Below are 19,045 nucleotides of genomic sequence, written 5' to 3'. Positions count from 1 at the left end.
TAAAAGTAACATTAGCAAATTTACAGATGACACAAAGCTGGGTGGCAGTGTGAACTGTGAGGAAGATGCTATGAGGTTGCAGGGTGACTTGGACAGGTTGTGTGAGTGGGCGGATGCAAGGCATTTGCAGTTTAATGTGGATAAATGTGAGGTTATCCACTTTGGTGGTAAGAATAGGAAAGCAGATTATTATCTGAATGGTGTCAAGTTAGGAAAAGGGGACGTACAACGAGATCTGGGTGTCCTAGTGCATCAGTCACTGAAAGGAAGCATGCAGGTACAGCAGGCAATGAAGAAAGCCAATGGAATGTTGGCCTTCATAACACGAGGAGTTGCATATAGTAGCAAAGAGGTCCTTCTGCAGTTGTACAGGGCCCTAGTGAGACCGCACCTGGAGTACTGTGTGCAGTTTTGGTCTCCAAATTTGAGGAAGGATATTCTTGCTGTTGAGGGCGTGCAGCATAGGTTCACAAGGTTAATTCCCGGAATGGCGGCACTGTCGTATGTTGAAAGACAGGAGCGACTAGGCTTGTATACGCTGGAATTTAAAAAGATGAGAGGGGATCTTATTGAAACATATAAGATTATTAAGGGATTGGACACGTTAGAGGCAGGAAACATGTTCCCAATGTTGGGGGAGTCCAGAACCAGGGGCAACTGTTTAAGAATAAGGGGTAGGCCATTTAGAACGGAGATGAGGAAAAACATTTTCAGTCAGAGAGTTGTAAATCTGTGGAATTCTCTGCCTCAGAAGGCAGTGGAGGCCAATTCTCTGAATGCATTCAAGAGAGAGCTAGATGGAGCTCTTAAAGATAGCGGAGTCAGGGGGTATGGGGAAAAGGCAGGAACGGGGTACTGATTTTGAATGATCAGCCATGATCACATTGAATGGTGGTGCTGGCTCAAAGGGCCGAATGGCCTACTCCTGCACCTATTATCTATTGTTTATTGTCTAATGTAATGTCTATATCCTTATCATGTCTGGCCTACACATAACTTCAGATTAACAGGAATATTGTTAGCCCTTAAATGTCTTCTGAAAGTCACTCTGTTCAGGCACATTTAGGGATGAACAACCATAGGGTCATGGGTGGATACAGTATTGAAACAGGCCCTTCGGCCAAACTTGCTCACACCGGCCACCATGTCCCAGCTACACTAGTCCCACCTGCCAGCATTTGGTCTGTATCCCTCCAAACCTGTCCTATCCATGTACCTGTCTAACTGTTTCTTAAATGTTGGAATAGTCCCTGCCTCAACTACCTCCTCTGATAGCTTGTTCCATACATCCACCACCCTTTGTGTGAAAATGTTACCCCTCAGATTCCCATAAAATCTTTTCTCCTTCACCTTAAACCTATGTCCTCTGGATGTTAGCTCTCAATGTTAGACTTGTCAGCCAAGTCCGCATCCTGAGAACTTAATAAATATGTAAATAAACAAACTGCTGTGACTACAGCCCTACATAATATTTTGACAATTAATAGATTGTCAAATTTTTGGATTTTCTTCAGATTCTCAATGTAACAGCTGTTTACTTATTAAGATGACGTTTGCCAATGCATGACACCTTTCTTTAAGTAAAATCATACAGTAACTGATCATAAGTGATAGGAGCAGAATTAGGCCATTCGGTCCATCAAGTCTAAGTCATTCAATCACGGCTGATCTATCTCTACCTCCTAACCCCATTCTCTTGCCTTCTCCACGTAACCCCTGACTCCCCTGAAAATATCAGGAAGTGGGTACAGGAAAGACATCTGGCACAATTTGATAATTTTAAGTTAAAATATATAGGCAAAGAGCCAACAATTTGGTCAATAAGTTAAGCTTTCAGTCTCTTTGGTGCAATAGAGAAGACGAGGAAGGGATTTTAATATTCTGGTATCCCCAGCAGATGAAAGTGTACACAGCACTGATGCGGCAAATCGGGAATGTGCAACCTTTTTGACAACCATCTTCACTTTCTACAATACTACCCACTTTAGTGTCATTTGCAAACTTGCTAATCATGCCATGCACGTTCTCACCCAAATCATTGATGTAGATGACAAACAGCAATGGGCCCAGCACTGAACCCTGAGGCATACCACTAATCACCGGCCTCCAGTCCAAAAAGCCACTTACCACCATCACACTCCGCTTCCTTCCATTGAGCCAATTTTATACCTATTCAGTTATTTCTCCTTGGATACCATGCGCTCTAACCCTCCAGAGCAGCCTACCATGCGGAACCTTGTTGAATGTCTTGCTGAAATCCATATGTGCAATGTCTACAGCACTGCACTCATCAATCCTTTTGGTCAAACTCTTCAAAAACCTCAATCAGATATGTGAGACACGACCTCCCATGTACAAAACCATGCTAACTTCCCCTAATCAGCCTTTGTCTACCTAAATGCATGTATATCTTAACCCTCAGAATATTCTCCAGTAACTTTCAGACCAAAGATGTGAGGCTCGCTGGCCTGTAGTTACTGGTCTTTTCCCTGCAGTCCTTCTTGAATAGAAGCACAACATTTGCAATCATTCAGTCTTCCGTCTCCTCGCCTGTATTGAATGATGACTCATAAATCTCAGCCAGGGGACCTACAATTTCCCCTCTAGTGTCATTGGATATATCTGATCAGGCCCGGGAGATCTGCCTACCTTCATATGCATCAGGACCTTTGGCAACTCTTTGACCATAATACTGACTACTCTCAAAACACTTCAATTGACTTCTCTAAGTTCCCCAGTCCTCATGTCTTTCTCCATGGTAAAAAACAGAGGAGACATACTCATTGAGGACCTTGGCCATCTCCTGTGGCTCCACACAGAGTTGACCGCTTTGATTCCTGAGTGGCCCTACTCTCACTCTGGTTACCCTTTTTCCTTTTAAGTACAATATCTTGGGATTATCCTTAATGCTATCTGCCATAGCTATATCATGTCCTCTTGATTTCCTTTTATAGATTGCTCCTTAGTTCCCGAAACTCCTTCAGTGATACACTTGATCGCAGCTGCTTTTCCTTCCCTATGCCTCCTTCGTACTCTTGACCAGAGCCTCAATTTCCCTGGCCGTCCAAGCTTCCTTATGCACACCTACCTTGCCCTTCACTCTAACAGGAACGTGCATGTCCTCGACTTTTGTCAGCACATTTTTTAAAACTTCCCACTTTCCTGACATTCCTTTTCCTTCAAACAACCTACTTTAATCAACTTGTACGAGTTTCTGCCCTATACCCTCAAAGTTGGCCTTGGCCCTATTTAATATTTTAACTCATGGGCCCTCCTGGTATATTTGTTCTTCTAATTCCCGTTGACTATTCGGGGGTCTGAAGAACACTGCCAACAAAGTGATCATCTTTTTCGTTCCTCAGCTCCACCCATATAGCCTCACTAGACGAATCGTTCGTAATGTCACCTTTGACCACTGCAATGACATCCTCCTTAACCAATAACGCAACCCCCCTCCTCCTTTATCCCCATCTTTGTCTCTCCTGAAGCACCTATACCCTGGAACATTGAGCTGCCAGTCCTGCCCCTCCCTTAACCAGGTTTCGGTAATGGCAACAACGTCCCAGTCGCACGTACCCATCCATGCCCAAAGTTCATCTGCCTTACCCTTCAGGCCTCTTGATTTAAAAAAGCACAATTTAAACCAACATTCCTTCCTTGCTCCTTGCTTTTCTCCTGCCTATTCCCGGTTGGTCCTGTGGTCACCAGTTGCTGCTCAAGTTCCTTAATGTGGTCATTAAGGAGCTGCACCAGGACACAATTCCCACAAGTGCAGTCATTAGGGGCATCAGCAGTTTCCCTGACTTCCCACATCCTGCAGGAGGAGCATTGTACCAACGTATTGGCCATCACCACTACAACTAAACCAATAATTAAATAACATGACTCATGCAAAAGAGCAGATTGAACATTATCTGCCTATCCGCCTCTGAGATAGCCTCCTAGCCTCAGCCTCCGCCAAAGACGCTTGAGCCAAAGACTCACACTTGACCTCCCCACAGCACTTAAGATTCTTAAACCAAAGACTCGTACTTGATCTCCCTACAGCATTTCACCTCCACACAGCCTCTCTCCCAACATGGCCGCTCCCGGTCGAGAGTCCCCTTCATTTTCTCTCCCTCTCTTCATAAATCGCAGCACTGTTTTGCTGCTTTCCAATTTCCTTGGATGGCCACAGAATTTAGAAAAATTTGGAAGCACATTCCTTATGTATCCGCACCCACTACCGTATGATGTAAGCCCTCAGATTTCGGGCGATTGTCCAGACTTAGTTCTTTTAAATTTTCCATTACTTTTTCTTTGGTGAAATTAATTACTTCACTTTCCTTATTGTTTTTAGACTCTTGATTTCATCACTGTTTTTACACTATGTGCTGGGCCTTCTGCGGGAAAGACAGTTTTTGTTTAATGCTTCAGCCACATCTGTTTTCCCTATTATAATTTCTCCTGTTACTCTCTTTATTGGACCCACATTTATTTTTGTCACTCTCTTCCTCTTTGCACAGTTGCAAAGGTTTGTACAACACTTCTTACGCCTTGTGTAGGAAGGAACAGCAGATGCTGGTTTACACTGAAGATAGACACAAAATGCTGGAGTAATTCAGCGGGACAGGCAGCATCTCTGGAGAGAAGGAATGGGTGACATTTCAGGTTGAGACTCTTCTACAGACTCGTTCTTATGTCTTGCTAATTTGCTCACATAATTTATCTTTCTCTCATTCTTTTGGTTTATTGATGCTGCTTTTGAAAACTCTCCCAATTCTCAAACTTACTATTCTTTGAGGCAACTTTATAAGCTTCTTCAATTAATCCAATATGATCCTTAACCTTCTCAGTCATGGTGGATTACTTTTTAGAAGGGGTTTTATTTCTCTGCGGCACCATTTTGAAATATTTCCTTGTAACCTTGTCTTATTTATCTGTTGATGAACCTATTAATCAAATTTCTCATTCTATTTTTGCCAATGCAACCTCCAAACCAATCTGACTAGTTTTATTGAAATCCTATACTCATTCTGTACTATACTCATCAGCATGTCCAAGAGAATTCCTTACTCATTACATTACATTAGGCCTTTCATCATATGGCCTCATGGTATATTGTTTCAAGAAATTGGGTTGAATGTATTCTACAACCTCAGCTTCCTAACTACTTTTGCTAATTTGACTTTTCCATTCTACCATGACTATTGCTACATGCTTTTCATTATTTCTTGATTCATTCTCTTCTAGTTGTGTTGCTGCAGGTAGAGGCACTGTAACTACTCCCACCAACTTTTTGCTCCCTCTTATTCTCATCCATACTGAATCTAATTCCTGTTCTTCTTGCTCTACACCCCTTGCTCGTTGCGATGTTATCCCGATTATTATTACCCAATGCGCTACTTTGTTAATGCCCTCAACCTTTTCCTTTAAAACTCTAACCTTCCCCTTAAACAGTCCTGTGCCACATCTTCCCCCTCAACCCACTTTTATTAGTTTAAAGCCACCTCGGCAGACTGAGATGCCAGGTTTGCCATGTTACTGGCCTCAACCTCAACCTAGTTCAACTGGAACTTATCCCAATGACTGGGTCTCTCTTCTCCAAGTACTGATGACAGTGTTCCATGAATGAAATACATTTTCCATCATTTCATTTCTTGAACTAACAATCTGAACCTTTCAAATCAATTTATACATGACTTGGGATCTCAGGATTGTCCTTTTTGAGGTGCTGCATTCTAGGTTGATCCATAACTTCTCATAATCTTTCACTGAAACCTAATTTCTAGATCAAACTACATTATCCATTTGGACTATGGCAGTTGGATTTTCCCCCAAGGAAGTATATATTTGTCTTCCCGTAGTGGGAGAATTACCAAATGGTGTGAGGTTGAATAGGTATAGGATTAAGGAAAAATGCAAGTTGTACTGCTTAAAATTCATAATTGGTTTGGTGAATAAAATACTAGTCCACTGATTGTCTGGCTGCAGTTTAGAACTAGGTATCATAGTTTCAAGGTTCACACAGGGTTGTGAACCTTTGACAATTTTTTACAGCAGGGAGCTGTGGATGTTTATTTAATGAGCACAGGGGGGCAATTAGACAATAATGGATATGGGGATTCAGCAGGAAAGTGGTTTGTTTTAAAAAACATCTATTATCTCATTAAATGATGCACCAGATGCAAATGGCCATGTAGCCTACTCCTGATACTTTCTTGTATTTGTGCTTTATTATACTGCCTTAAAACAATGCATTATATTTGATAGCTATCTTTAATCCTACACTTATTCCAATACTGTCCTTATATACAACTGTGGTTTCAGAAAAAAATAATTTCCTGCTATAGATTTCAGAATTGCTTGTTTGCAGAATTAATGCAGCTCATCTGTTGGAAGACTCTAGTGTTTTTGCCAAGGGACCATGGCATACTTCAGAGTAACCATCATCTGACCATGAGGAGAAAAGGAATAGGTGATGTTTCGGGTCGAGACCCTTCATCAGACTGAGAGTCAGGGAGAGGGAACTAAAAGGTATGCCCTTTAGTTTCCCTCTCTCTGACTCTCAGTCTGATGCTAGGTGCACTGCTTAAAATTCATAGTTGATTTGGTGAATTAAGTACTAGTGTACGGGTTCTCTGGCTGCAGTCCAGAACCAGGTATCATAGCTTCAATACCTGAATTCAATATATTCATACCTTTTATCCACACCTTTTGTTTCCCTCTCCCTGACTCTCAGTCTGATGAAGGGTCTCGACCCGAAACATCACCAATTCCTTTTTTCCTAGGGATGAGATCCTATAATATTATTAAATTCAAAAGTCTGACATACGTACATATGTTCCTTCTTACTAACAGCAGAGCTAGCTTTTTCTCTCTCCACTTTTTGCCATTATTCTTTCACATTGGTCCAATGTAAGTTTGATGCCATTCATCATACCTTGAAGGTATGATAATATTGAGTTATTTTTGTGAATTTCCCGACTTATGGACATCTGTAAAAACAGAAGCCATTCATTACCAGGGACGGAATGCATGTGATTGTTTTGGTGCCATCCTTAACTGCTTGGGCTCACATTGATGAAGCCATAACTTTAACTCTTTTTTTCGCACTTTGGATTTTTAACATCACGTCCTGTGTATTTGGAAACATTGATGCATTCCTATCATCTAGCAGGTCTGACCCAGTCCTGAAGGTCTAACACCATTTTTCATTCGTATTTAAGATGAAGTTTATATCTTCCACCATTCATAGTGAAATATTGACATCGTCTCACCTAAAATGACTTCTATTTATTAATTCGTGATTGTATTATTTTAAAAATGTACAATTAATTTGAGCCCATTAATTATTCTGCATTTTGATATTTATTCGATGCATGTTTCAAATGGGCTGATGAGCTTTCACCTTGGACTATTGTCTTAGGAAAATGACAGCAAAGGAGGGGGTGGTTGGGGTGGGGGTGGCGAAGCGCAGAAAGACGTGTGCTGTAGCAGACAGTTGCAGGTCGGTGGCTGTGGAGGGTTTATTTCCCCCAAGCTGCAGTTACCGCTTTATCCGGCAGGTGTCAGAGCAGCACGTCAGACAGCTGGACGGGTAAAGGGTTTGTCAGATTGCTGCAAAGTGCGAAATCACTGCGGGAAAATTCGCCGGGAGTTGAGTGGGGCAGGGTCGGGAGTGTGTGGCGGGCGGGGTGTCCACGGGAAGAGAAACAAATAGGCAGTTGGAAACAGAGGGGGAATAGCATATTTCGTGATCGTATGATTGTTCAGCATTGAGATGCAGTGGAGATCGGCTGATTTTGTGCACACAACTCCACTGCATCTATTTACAACGATCAGTGCTGTGAAGCTGCTATTGCAAAGGTGTAGCACAAGGACGTGAGGTCCTTTTGCGAAATTCATCTTTGTATTATCCGCACATACTTGGAGAAAGATTCGTGCGTTTTGTAATAAAGCAAATGCTTTTCAGACATGTTCTTTTTATTAGAAACCATTTATTTAGCTAAATGCGCGAATTCATGGGCCATTTTTTTGACCGAGGCAGTAACTCAATCTCTACTATTAATATTAGTAGCTTTAGCAACCTGATTGACTTTTATCTAAAATTGAATATAGTGCTGCCTGTGACTCAAGTGCTGCAGTACAATTTTTAACACGGATGTAAACATTAGTACGCGGTGCAGACAAACACCCACACTCACGCACAGAGGCACATGCACACACACACATACGGATACATTTCAACATACGTATGCATTTTATACACTCACATATACGCATCAGAGCAAATAGTTTAAGGGGAATGCAGTTCAAATTGGGGAAAATCCTTACGGTTCTCCCGTTTCTTCAACAGATATGAAGCATCTTAGACCCCTCTCAACAACTCGTTCTTAGCACCACTCCAGCAGAGAAACAGGGAGATTTGCTTTATTGTAAAAGGGTCACATAGTAAATAACAGCTGGTTGGCACCTGTAGATCACAATAAGAGGGGGACGGGGGACGGGACACTTTGTTCGATGAATGTGTTGGTGGTCTGTCTATCTCTCACACGCCGCCCAGATGATGATTGTGCGGCTGGTGTTGGTGTAGCGGGTGGGTGACTGGGGTGCAGCTAGTTCAGGGTCGGGTCCAGGCGCTATTCCAGTATCAACTGCAGATTACAGGCAGGAGCCGGGGGATTGGCTGCTCCTGTGGTAGTCTGGTGGGCGGTACATCTCCAGCCTCATTGCCAACAACCTCACGTCCCACACCTTTAACCGTTCCTTCGCGTCCTTTTACTCCCCCCTCTCTATTACCCTCCCTCTCTTTTACAGTTTTCGTTTTAAAGCCCAAAAATAAAACCCACCCCGGCTTCATCCCCTGTCGTGCGTCAGCCTCGCGTCATGCTCAGCAGCTCTCCGAATTGGACGCTAAAAAGCTAATAGTTTGGTGGGAAGGTGTAGGACTGGGGGGTGGGGGTGAATTAAAGCCGCTCTCCCCGAGCCCGCGGCAGCCCGACTCACTCAGCTGGTGCTGGTGTTGGTGCTGGCTGGTGTTGGCTGGTGTTGGTGTTGAGAGGACACTCCATCCACTCCACTCCACTCCACTGCGGCAGCGCCGATGCCGATGCCGATGCCGATGCCTCTCCACCGGAGCCGGCTGTAGTGACAGGCAACGTCCTCTCTGGGAGTAGATGCACAGAGAGGGAGGAGGCAGCTCTTTGACAGGGATTTACAAACTGGAGACTTCGCTTCCATATCGTTTATCTGCAGCGGTTGGCAGAGGGGGCGAGCACAGTTGGAGCAATCTGTTTACGGATTATCCCCTTCTCCCATAATAATAATAATAATTATAATAATTAATAAAAGGAATCAACCACTGCCAGAGGTCGGGTGAGACGCGGATTTGTTCCGGCTTCCCTTCCCTTCCCTTCCCTTTCCCCCCCTGTTTTTTTGTTGCTGTTGTTGGGGTAAACGTATCCGAGCTGGAGTGTGGGCTTGAGGCGAGGCGAGGATGAGTTCCTCGTTGTCGAGGTGTTGGCGCCATGGGCTGAGACAGCCGCTGCTGTGTTTTCTGGGCGTCCTGCTGGCATTTGGCAGCTCGGCTCTCGGCTGCCCTTCGCCCTGCAGATGCGGTGCCACCAAGATCACCTGCACCGAGCCAGGCATCGCGGCTTTCCCGAAGCTGGCGTCCGCAGTAGAGATGGAGAATATCACTGACATGTGAGTACCGCGGGCGGTTGGTCGGGCGGACGGGCGGACGGGCTACCTCCTCTTGCCGCTTGTTTCCAGCTGTCTGGACCACTGGGTCGCTTGTGCACTTAGCTGGTCAAGATCACCCAAATACGTGCATGCCATCCGCAACCTCTGCAATCCGATGCCCCCTTCGACAGAAATATTTCATTCGTTTCACCGCATCGCGCCTGTAGTCTAAGGTTTAACACAGGCAGAGGGAACCCTCTTTGCAAATGTACCCCATGAATCGAATCCCCACTTCCCCATCTCCGTAACCCAGGAGATCGCCATTCAAATGTGTGCATGAACCAAGCTATCAATTCCCTTTAACCAAAAAGGGGGAAGTTGAGAAATATATATTTTCTCCTAGTGCGTGAAATCTTCAGTGCTGGTGTGCCTAAACTGTAGGGTACACAACCGGGAGATGGGAATTGCTTTAATTTCACGAGCTCTCTTCGGGCGGCATGGATACGATGGGCCGAACGACGTCACCCCCTCCACGTACCGTATCTCTCTGTTATGATATGTTGTAACCATCTACTCTCCCATGCGTTCCCCTGAAATACCACAGGCTGCGTGCGGAACCGCTGTCCAGTCATTTTAATGTCCACTTTTCTCGTTGGATTAATTCATTGGGTTAAAATTGCGAATAATTGACGATATTTCATAGCTCATTAACCCTAGCCTCGAAGGCAGGAGCATTAAATACCGGAACATTAAAGAGGTACTCGGCGGGCTGCTCCTCATGTGTGCCTTGCGGTGTTAATGTTTGACCGCGGAGATCACCGGCTCCTGGGCTCCTGCCCTTTAAGTGGATATAGATTTTCGTTTTACTTAAGACTCACTGACTCTTGATTGGACTTGGTTCGCGACTTCTCATACATCTTCCACTGCCCACGCTAACGTAGCTGAATCCTCTCTTTAACTCGCAATGAATATCTTTATTCCCCAGGCGTTAACTTGTTGGACCGAAATGGCAATTTTAAAATTGTGTTCGTAACATCTCTTTTTAGAGTTCCTTTTTTTTTGCTGGAATATTATCATTCAAATTGTATAAAGGGACGAGGTATCTGTTGTGTTTTGAGCTGGAAGGCTGTGCGTTGCATCCAAAGCGAGTTAAACACTGGGCAGGTTGTTAGTTGTGTTCACTACAAGTTTATTTTCCGTAGAAGGATAGCGCTGTTTATGTAGAAAATGTAAGATCACGCACGGTTTTATTTACTCACTGGACCGACATTCATTGGTGAGACCGACATTCACCACATTCGTCATTTTCAAAACAAAAACACACAGTTTTGTTAATTTTCTACTCATTATGCAACGTGGTACAAAATGTGACAAAAACATCAGCGCAAGCAAGTGGATATCATTGCCACACAGTCTGTTAACTGAGAGAAGGGCTTTACGGAAAGTGGCCAAGTTATTTTGTCGCAGAACAGAGTCAGGCTTATTATTACCACCCCACACTTTACCCTCTCCTCGTTCCTCGCAGCTTCCGCACTCTTCTCAAGCCCCCTTCATCGACCCTCTCCCCAAATCCCCAATGCCCCTGTTTCCTCCCATCTACACTTACTCCCTCTCATTCTCTCGCACCACTCTGTCTATCCCTGTGTTGATGTCACCCCTTCTCCTTGCCCACCATGTCCCCCCGCATTCCCTGTTTATTTTTCATTCCTAATATCCTCACTTTTTGTAACCAGTAGCATCACACTTAAGGAGACGTTGAGAATTAAATCCTATTACCCCGTGCTATATTGCACACGTCCTGAAGCCCCGGCACCGCCAGCTCTATCTATCATACAGTCATTGCCAATGCGAAGCTGCTACCCGAGGCGCAGACACGAGTGTGACTGGGGAACCGGGCAACAACTCATTCCGTATTATTAATATTTCACCCCGTATTAGATAGGCGCTAACGTGACATTTCCGGAGCTGCTTTCTTTGCTGTGTTAGTGAGCGGGACAGATAACTGCTGTGTGTGAAGGTTGGTCTAAGTCGGTTCGCACAAACTGACCAAGAGCCGGCCGGCAGTGTCAGTAGCGCGGAGCCCGGCGCTGCCACAGGGTAGATTGTGGGCACCCGCTGTACAATGTGTTACTGTCGCCAGCCGTGGGCAGAGAGCAACTCGCTGATTTCAAGTCATTTCATTAGACGGACTACATAGTTTGAAGCGCATTATATCTACATTTCTAATTAAGTGCATTGTATTTAAATGCGTTATGTTTAAATGCATTATATATTTAAAAATTGTCATCACTGTGCGGCGAATGATGGCAGGTTGTGGGTGTAAATCTGAGAGTATTTGCCGATGAGAGAGGGAATGCGATGAATGCTCAGACTCATATTTAGCCCAATGAACTGAACGGCATTCAGAATTCTTAGCATTACTCTCCCGGCTCCGCATTTCACTGGTATCAGTAGATCCACTTGACTGAAAGGAAACATTGTCGAGTCAACAAAGCAAAGAGCGTTGAATAAAAGACCCGGCAGAGGCTGTCGGGCAGTCAAAGGCAACCTGTGATGTTTGTCGTAGATTTCAGCCCCAGGACACTTCGCTGAAGTTATCAAACACAATTTGTTATCGAGTCACATTGAGGAACATTAGGATAAATGACCAAAAGGTCAGTGGAGGACCCAAAGTTAGGAAGTGTTTTTCTGGAGGAAGGAGAGGTGGGAGGGCATGGAATCGTGGAGTCTAGCTCCGTGGTCGTAGGTATTGAAGGCAATGGGAGAGCAGTAAGTACCAAGATTATGACTGGAGAAGTGCAGGTGGCTTTGATGGATGTGAAAATAGGACTGGAGCTTTGAACCTACAGCAGTGTCCGATTTAATCAGGAATCAAGGTAGGTCAGCAAACGTGAGGAAATTCTGGGATAGAGATCTGAGCGCAGACTGCAGCTCTGGAAGAAGTTGAATGGATACAAGATGGCAAATGTGGGGTCAGCTGGAACGTTTGGGAATACCAGGAGGGAGGAAAGGCCTGGAGAAAGTCTTCAGTGGCAGGTTGGGAGACGTTACTGAGATGGCACAGATGATGAAGCGAGAATGTGTACAATTGTAACATAGAATTGTGAATAGTTTGTGTCCATCTATGACATTGCCAAGCGATGGAGCGCTGAAGGAATTCAACAGGTCAGGCAGCATCTGGGAAGGGAATGGACAGATGGTGTTTCGAGTCGGGACCCACTGAGATACTCCAGCACTTTGTAGTTTGCTCAAGATCCCAGCTTCTGCTATTTCTTGTGTCTTTTAAGAGATGGAGTTGGTGACCGGGAACAGTTTGTGGAAGCAGCCAAAGGCAATTTTGAGAATTAATTAATCTGAGGCTGTGCCTCATAGTCCACAAGGAGCTGAGGAAGCAAATGAACGTGACTGCGTGTTAGAATATTGTTTTCACATTTTAATTTTATGGACAAACATTTACACATATAGAGAATGCAGGATACGTCTGGTGTTTGAGATGCCATTAGAAATAATTCCATTTGTTCTTTTAGTCTGCAAATAACATTACCGCTCAATTTTGAGGAAGTGTATGTCACGGTAATTCAAAATCATGCATGTTTCTTAGAAGTGATGTTGAAGCAGAAAGTAGGAGATTAAGGGGATTCTTTAATCCACGTTTATCTCCCCAATTAACTAGTTTTGATATATCCTTAGAGTTAATCTATTCCTCTCATTTAATCTGCAGAGGGAATGTTAGCACTGAACTGATCCCCAAAGATAATCAAATAAATTCCAGAATTGTTATCCATCCTTAGAGTCTTGCTATTGAATCTTGCTTGGTATCCACCAGACAACATCCCCTCCCCTTTCCTGCCACATATTAATAATCAAGGTGTGCTCTGGAGTATATTATCAGTTAGTTTATATTTATCCATGCAACTTTCAGTTTTGCTCCAATCAGACTTCTGTCCCCCTTCTTAAAGATCAGAATAAATATTCAATTGGAAATATTTTTTTAAGGTTCACCAGGTGTGAATGAAAAAATAGTGTGGATTGTAAATGAAGTGATGACATAAACCATTTTTCAGTGAATTCAATGCCACATTGCCACATCATATTGTCATGGGGAAAATGTTGTCTTTGAATGTTCTTTATTTGCAAACAAAGTATTTTTTCATGATGATTCATTACATTTTCCAAAAACACTGAAATCGAATGTAAAATTGTAACATGTGGAATATGCTATGGGATTTCAACATATACTTCATACCTATCTAAATACATATACCCATGATTAAATTAGGAATAAGATTAAACCAACAAAATATTCCTTGCACAGAATAATTGGGACTGTCCTTACACCTACAGTTACAGATAAGCCAAACAGATTGTGTGGAGCAAATCAATATTATACTGGGTTATGATATCATGTACAAAAATAGTCCATAACTTTGAAAATAATATCATGGCATACTTGGGGCATTGTTATAATTAGTATTTGGTAGATGTAAATGCTGCACTGATTGATTGTGTCACATTTCAAGTAGGTGTTGAAACACTTCTGCTGGACCTCGAGTGTTCTACTAAAATTACAAAATAATCAATGCTGCATGCATTGTCGCTGGTCCACATCTCTTCAATGAAAAACAGTTTTCTTAGTAAAAGGCCGGCAGTTAGCCAGGGGCGGTGCATGGATCACTAATATTTGAAAGACGGATGATGAAAAATAACAATTCTAGTTTCTAAACTACTGATAAAATGGCTGAATAATGTTAATATTCACCCAAATGAAGGACTTCATAACTGATTGCATAATAATCATTTTTCATTTCACATCTGTCTTCTGGTACATGGCAGGATTTTAATTTCTTCTCAACACGTTTTATTGTCAACAATTTGATTTAAAAAAATATATTTTGCTGTAAAAATTCGCTAAGAATCGAAGATCAAATCAGTTTTCCTAAAGCGGTCAAAACCTATCCTTAACATTTTCCTTAAATGTTTAGTCTTAAAATTGGAGAAATACATTAAGCAATCAGGTAACAACCGTGAGGCTTATGCGCATTTCTCCTCCAAAAAGATCTTTTTGTGAAAATCCTTTAAGTTTTAATTATATAGATCATTTTTTGGAATTTTAATGGGCGGCTTAAGTAGACAAAAACTCCGTTTTATTTGTTGTCGTAGCTTTTTGTGTGCTTGGGCATCTGGGTTTAAATTATTGAAAGGGTAATGGATGATGTTTTCTGGTTTAGGTTTCCTCAAGTCTGTCTCTAGGGCACAGTGAGTTAGTTTATTTAGCCTTTCGTCAGCTCAGCTTTACAAACTGACTGGGGAAAATCAGGCAGAGATAGAAAAAATTCAAGCAATGAGCGCATTTTAGAGAGAGGATTAAAAGACACTCAAAAGAGATCAGGAAAGCAAAACAATAAAAATTGTGTTCTTGTGAGAAGAAACTGGAGCAGTTAATGACGGAAATATACTCAGCAAAGAAAACAAATGTAAAGTGCAGCTAACCCATGAGCTAAAGGGCTTCCATCAGCAGACATAAAACAACAGTAGAAAGCAGGAACTGAGTTTTTAGAGGGGGAAAGGCAGAAAAGCTGGTGAAAGGAAAACGTCAGAGACATAATTCTATGATATTGAAGATTACAATGTAAGGCAAGATTTAATGTAAAACTAAAATGAGTTTAAATGATTAAAAAACAAACTAAAGCAAGCACTTAAGTTACAGCCCGGAGATTGCTCTTTATTTAATCATAATTCTAATTCAATAAAGTTTGTCCTAATTGACAGTTATAAATTTACACTAAGACATTGCGGTGGATTGTAGTGGGCTGTCCTGAACAGATATTCATGTTTGAATTAATGGATGAATTTAAAAGAGAGTTAGATAGAGCTCTGGGGCTAGCGGAATCAAGGGATATGGGGAGAAGGCAGGCACGGGTTACTGATTGTGGATGACCAGCCATGATCACAATGAATGGCGGTGCTGGCTCGAAGGGCCAAATGGCCTCCTCCTGCACCTATTTTCTATGTATTGTATGTCTCAGTATATTTAAAAGTTTAATTCTTTGCTGGAGAGAAGAAGATGGGTGAGAATGAGAAAAAAGTTGGAAAGAAAGTGATTCACTGAGTAGAAGGGTCTATTTAGATAGATCCAGATGAAGTAGTGAAATAAAAGATATAAAATATTTAAGTGAGATTAAGTGGAGTGAGACTACAAATTAAATATTTGAGTAATCAGTAATTGGAATATGATCATCTAGGCAAGATACAAACATGATAAAAAGTAAAAGTGAGAAAATTGATTTACGAAGACATCAAAATATTATTATTAGTATTATAAATTAATAGTCATTAGCATACTTTCTTTACCTCAGTTCATAAGCAGAGGATACATTTGAAAAATATTGTCCACAGATATTAAGTTCTGAGCTGCTGCATTTTAAACCCAACACAACTTAATTAGAAATTAGTCTGAAGAAGGGTCTCTACACGAAACGTCACCCAAAGCTTCTCTCCAGAGATGCTGCCTGTCCTGCTGAGTTACTCCAGCTTTTTGTGTCTATCCAGTTTAAACCAGCGTCTGCAGTTCCTTCCTTCACAACTAAATTATTTTTGTCCATTTTTTCCAATACATTTTTAATTAGTAGCCACGACACACGGTGCAGAAAAGACTTTGAAAAGATAATCTACATTTACATTTCTTCGTCGGGTAAATGGAAGAGTTGCTTAAATAACCATTGTTCCTTAGTCTTGACTGATGGCATTTCCTATTTCATGGCAATGTGTTTAAACTTAAAAGGGGATTTACTAAAATGGTTATATTCTGATTTGAAATATGAGGAAGGAACTCCCACTTTAAAACAGCTTGTGTACTAGTAAAATTGCTGTGTTCTTAATTGCACGATATTTTATAATTCACTCAAGGCTATTCAGAGATTGACTACTCGAAAATATAATTTTATTAACAGTGTTCTAATCTATCCCTGCTGAACGTATAATAGGCAGGGTGGATCATGATGATGTTCAGCAAATTATCACTAAAATAAATAAAAGCAAATCAGTAATCACGCATGTACCTTAACTGAAATCCTGTGGAAGGAGAAACATTGTGTGTAGGAAGGTACTACAGATATTGCTTTACACTGAAGTTAGGCACAAAATGCTGGTACAACTCAGCGGGTCAGGCAGCATATCTGGAGAAAAAGAATAGGTGATATTTCGGGTCAAGACCCTTCTTCAGTCTGAAGAATAATCTTGATCAAAAACATCACCAATTCCTTTTCTCCAGTGATGCTGCCTGATCCGCTGAGTTACTCCAGCATTTTGTGTCTATCTTCGAAGGAGATACACTGCTCTCCTTATAGTGAGACCTTTTAACAAGGATTCAGATAGAAGAACCCAACAAGAGAAATGTTTGTAAATGCTGCTTGGGGAAGTTAATTGAATCAACTTATAGCAGTTTGTGGGGGAGGGTGCAGTGGGGAGTGGAGGGAGCGAATTAGAGAGTTGTTGCTCGGTTAGGTTTTGGGGAGAGGGGGATGGTCCAGTGGTGAATATAAGAGAACAGTGAAGGAGGGAGAAGAGATCACAACGGCTAGAGGTTAACAAAAGTAGGAACATGGTGAATAAATCCAAAATTTAGTTAAATCTACTTCAAATATTGGCGCAGAATTGTCACTGAGGATCTCTTTGCCTCTTTGCCAGCATCAATCTCCTCAGTATATGCAGTTCTGACCTGATCATAATAGGAATATAATGTGGGAAAATATGAGGTCAGCCGCTTGGAAGGAAGAATGTAAAAGTAACTTGCTATACGAATGTCTTGGGACTACAAAATCCTGTACTACAAAGGAACTTGGGTGCCTCAGTACATTAAACACAGAAAGCTAGCATGCAAGCCCAGCATGTAATTAAGAAGGCTAATGGAAAGCTGAGGTTTATTGTAGATGTATGGAGTGTTAATGTGGTGAAGTTTTGATGCAGGTTTACAATGTGGAATTCTGAGTACAATTTGCTGGTAGAGCTGCTGGCTCACAGTGCCAGAGATTTGGGTTTGATGCCGACCTTTGGTGCTATTTATGTGGAGTTTACAGTTCTCTGTGTGTGTGGGTTTCTTTTGGTTACTCCAATTTCCTCTGACATCCCAAAGACATGCGGGTTTGTAGATGAATTGGTCTCTAGTAATTGCCTCTAATGTTTTGGGAGTGGATGATAAAATGGCATAAGTATGAGTGGGTGATTGATGGTCAGTGTGGACTCAGTGGGTCGAAGGGGCGGTTTCCTTGCTGTATCTCCAACACTAAATTTGGTCTACATAATTATGCTTGTTATGGAAGTGGTGCAGAAAAAGATCAATCCTCAAGATGATGAGGCTGACATATGAAGAAATGTTGAGCAGGTTGGGCAAACCCTGGAGAGTAAAAGATATTTCTCCACAATTTACTGATACAAATGGTGGCATTTCCTCATGGAACTGCAGGCTTGTTTGCAAAAAAATCTGACCAATAGAACTCCTTTGATTTAAACAGTAACATGGACTGTTTTGGCTGGAAATAATTGTAATTTGTTGTTTCTTATAAATAATTCAAATGCTGCCAATATTTAAAGCAGCAGCATTGAGAAGTATTCATCATAGAATTATGAACTGGAATGTTTTTTTATAGATTTTACTAGTTCCCCAACAATATTTTTATTTTTATTTTCATTGTGTGATTCTAATACAATTTTAAAAAAGTTGACATTACATCGTCTTGCGCATTTTTAGCCTTTCTCTAACTTGCTGCAATGTTCCTTCTTGCTCTTGTTTCACAAAGTTATGAAATCAACTGACTAATCCAAGAGTTCTTTGTTGTAATGGTCAACAAACACCAATAACTTGTTTGTAGCCAAGGTTATCTAGGTTTAGTTAACTTGAAATGTGCAGTCATAGAGCCATAGAGTGATACAGTGTGGAAACATGCCCTTCAGCCCAACTTACGCACACCGGCCAACAATGTCCCAGCTACACTAGTCCCACTTAACTGCGCTTGGTCCATTTCCCTCCAAACCTGTCCTATCCATGCACCCGTCTAACTGTCTCTTAAAAGATGGGATAGTCCCAGCCTCAACTACCTCCTCTGGCAGTTTGTTCCGTACACCCACCACTCTTTGTGTGAAAAAGTTACCCCTTGGATTCCTATTAAATCTTTTCCCCTTCACCCTTAATCCATGTCCTCTGGTCCTTGATCCCCCTACTTTGGGCAAGAGACTCGGTGCATCTACCCAATCTATTCCTCTCATGATTTTGTACACCTCTATAGGATCCCCCTCATCCTCCTGCGCTCCATGGAATAGAGATCCAGCCTACTCAATCTCTCGTCCTGGCAACATCCTCATAAATATTTTCTGAACCCTTTCA

The 19,045-nt window shown here is 42.1% G+C and overlaps 1 protein-coding gene across 1 annotated transcript in view; it reads left to right on the top strand.

The window, feature by feature from the left end:
- Positions 1–8,880: 8,880 nt before the first annotated feature.
- Positions 8,881–19,045, top strand: part of ntrk2a (neurotrophic tyrosine kinase, receptor, type 2a) — a 216,031-nt gene continuing 205,866 nt past the window's right edge. Inside the window, exon 1 of the mRNA XM_078396175.1 lies at positions 8,881–9,687. Within this exon, the coding sequence (XP_078252301.1) occupies positions 9,479–9,687 (209 nt within the window). The 5' untranslated portion in view covers positions 8,881–9,478. The remainder of the gene's footprint in view (positions 9,688–19,045) is intronic.

The sequence above is a fragment of the Rhinoraja longicauda genome, chromosome 3, assembly GCF_053455715.1.
Source record: "Rhinoraja longicauda isolate Sanriku21f chromosome 3, sRhiLon1.1, whole genome shotgun sequence".
In the NCBI taxonomy this organism is placed as follows: Eukaryota; Metazoa; Chordata; class Chondrichthyes; order Rajiformes; family Arhynchobatidae; genus Rhinoraja; species Rhinoraja longicauda.
This window is presented reverse-complemented; position numbering and strand designations above follow the sequence as displayed.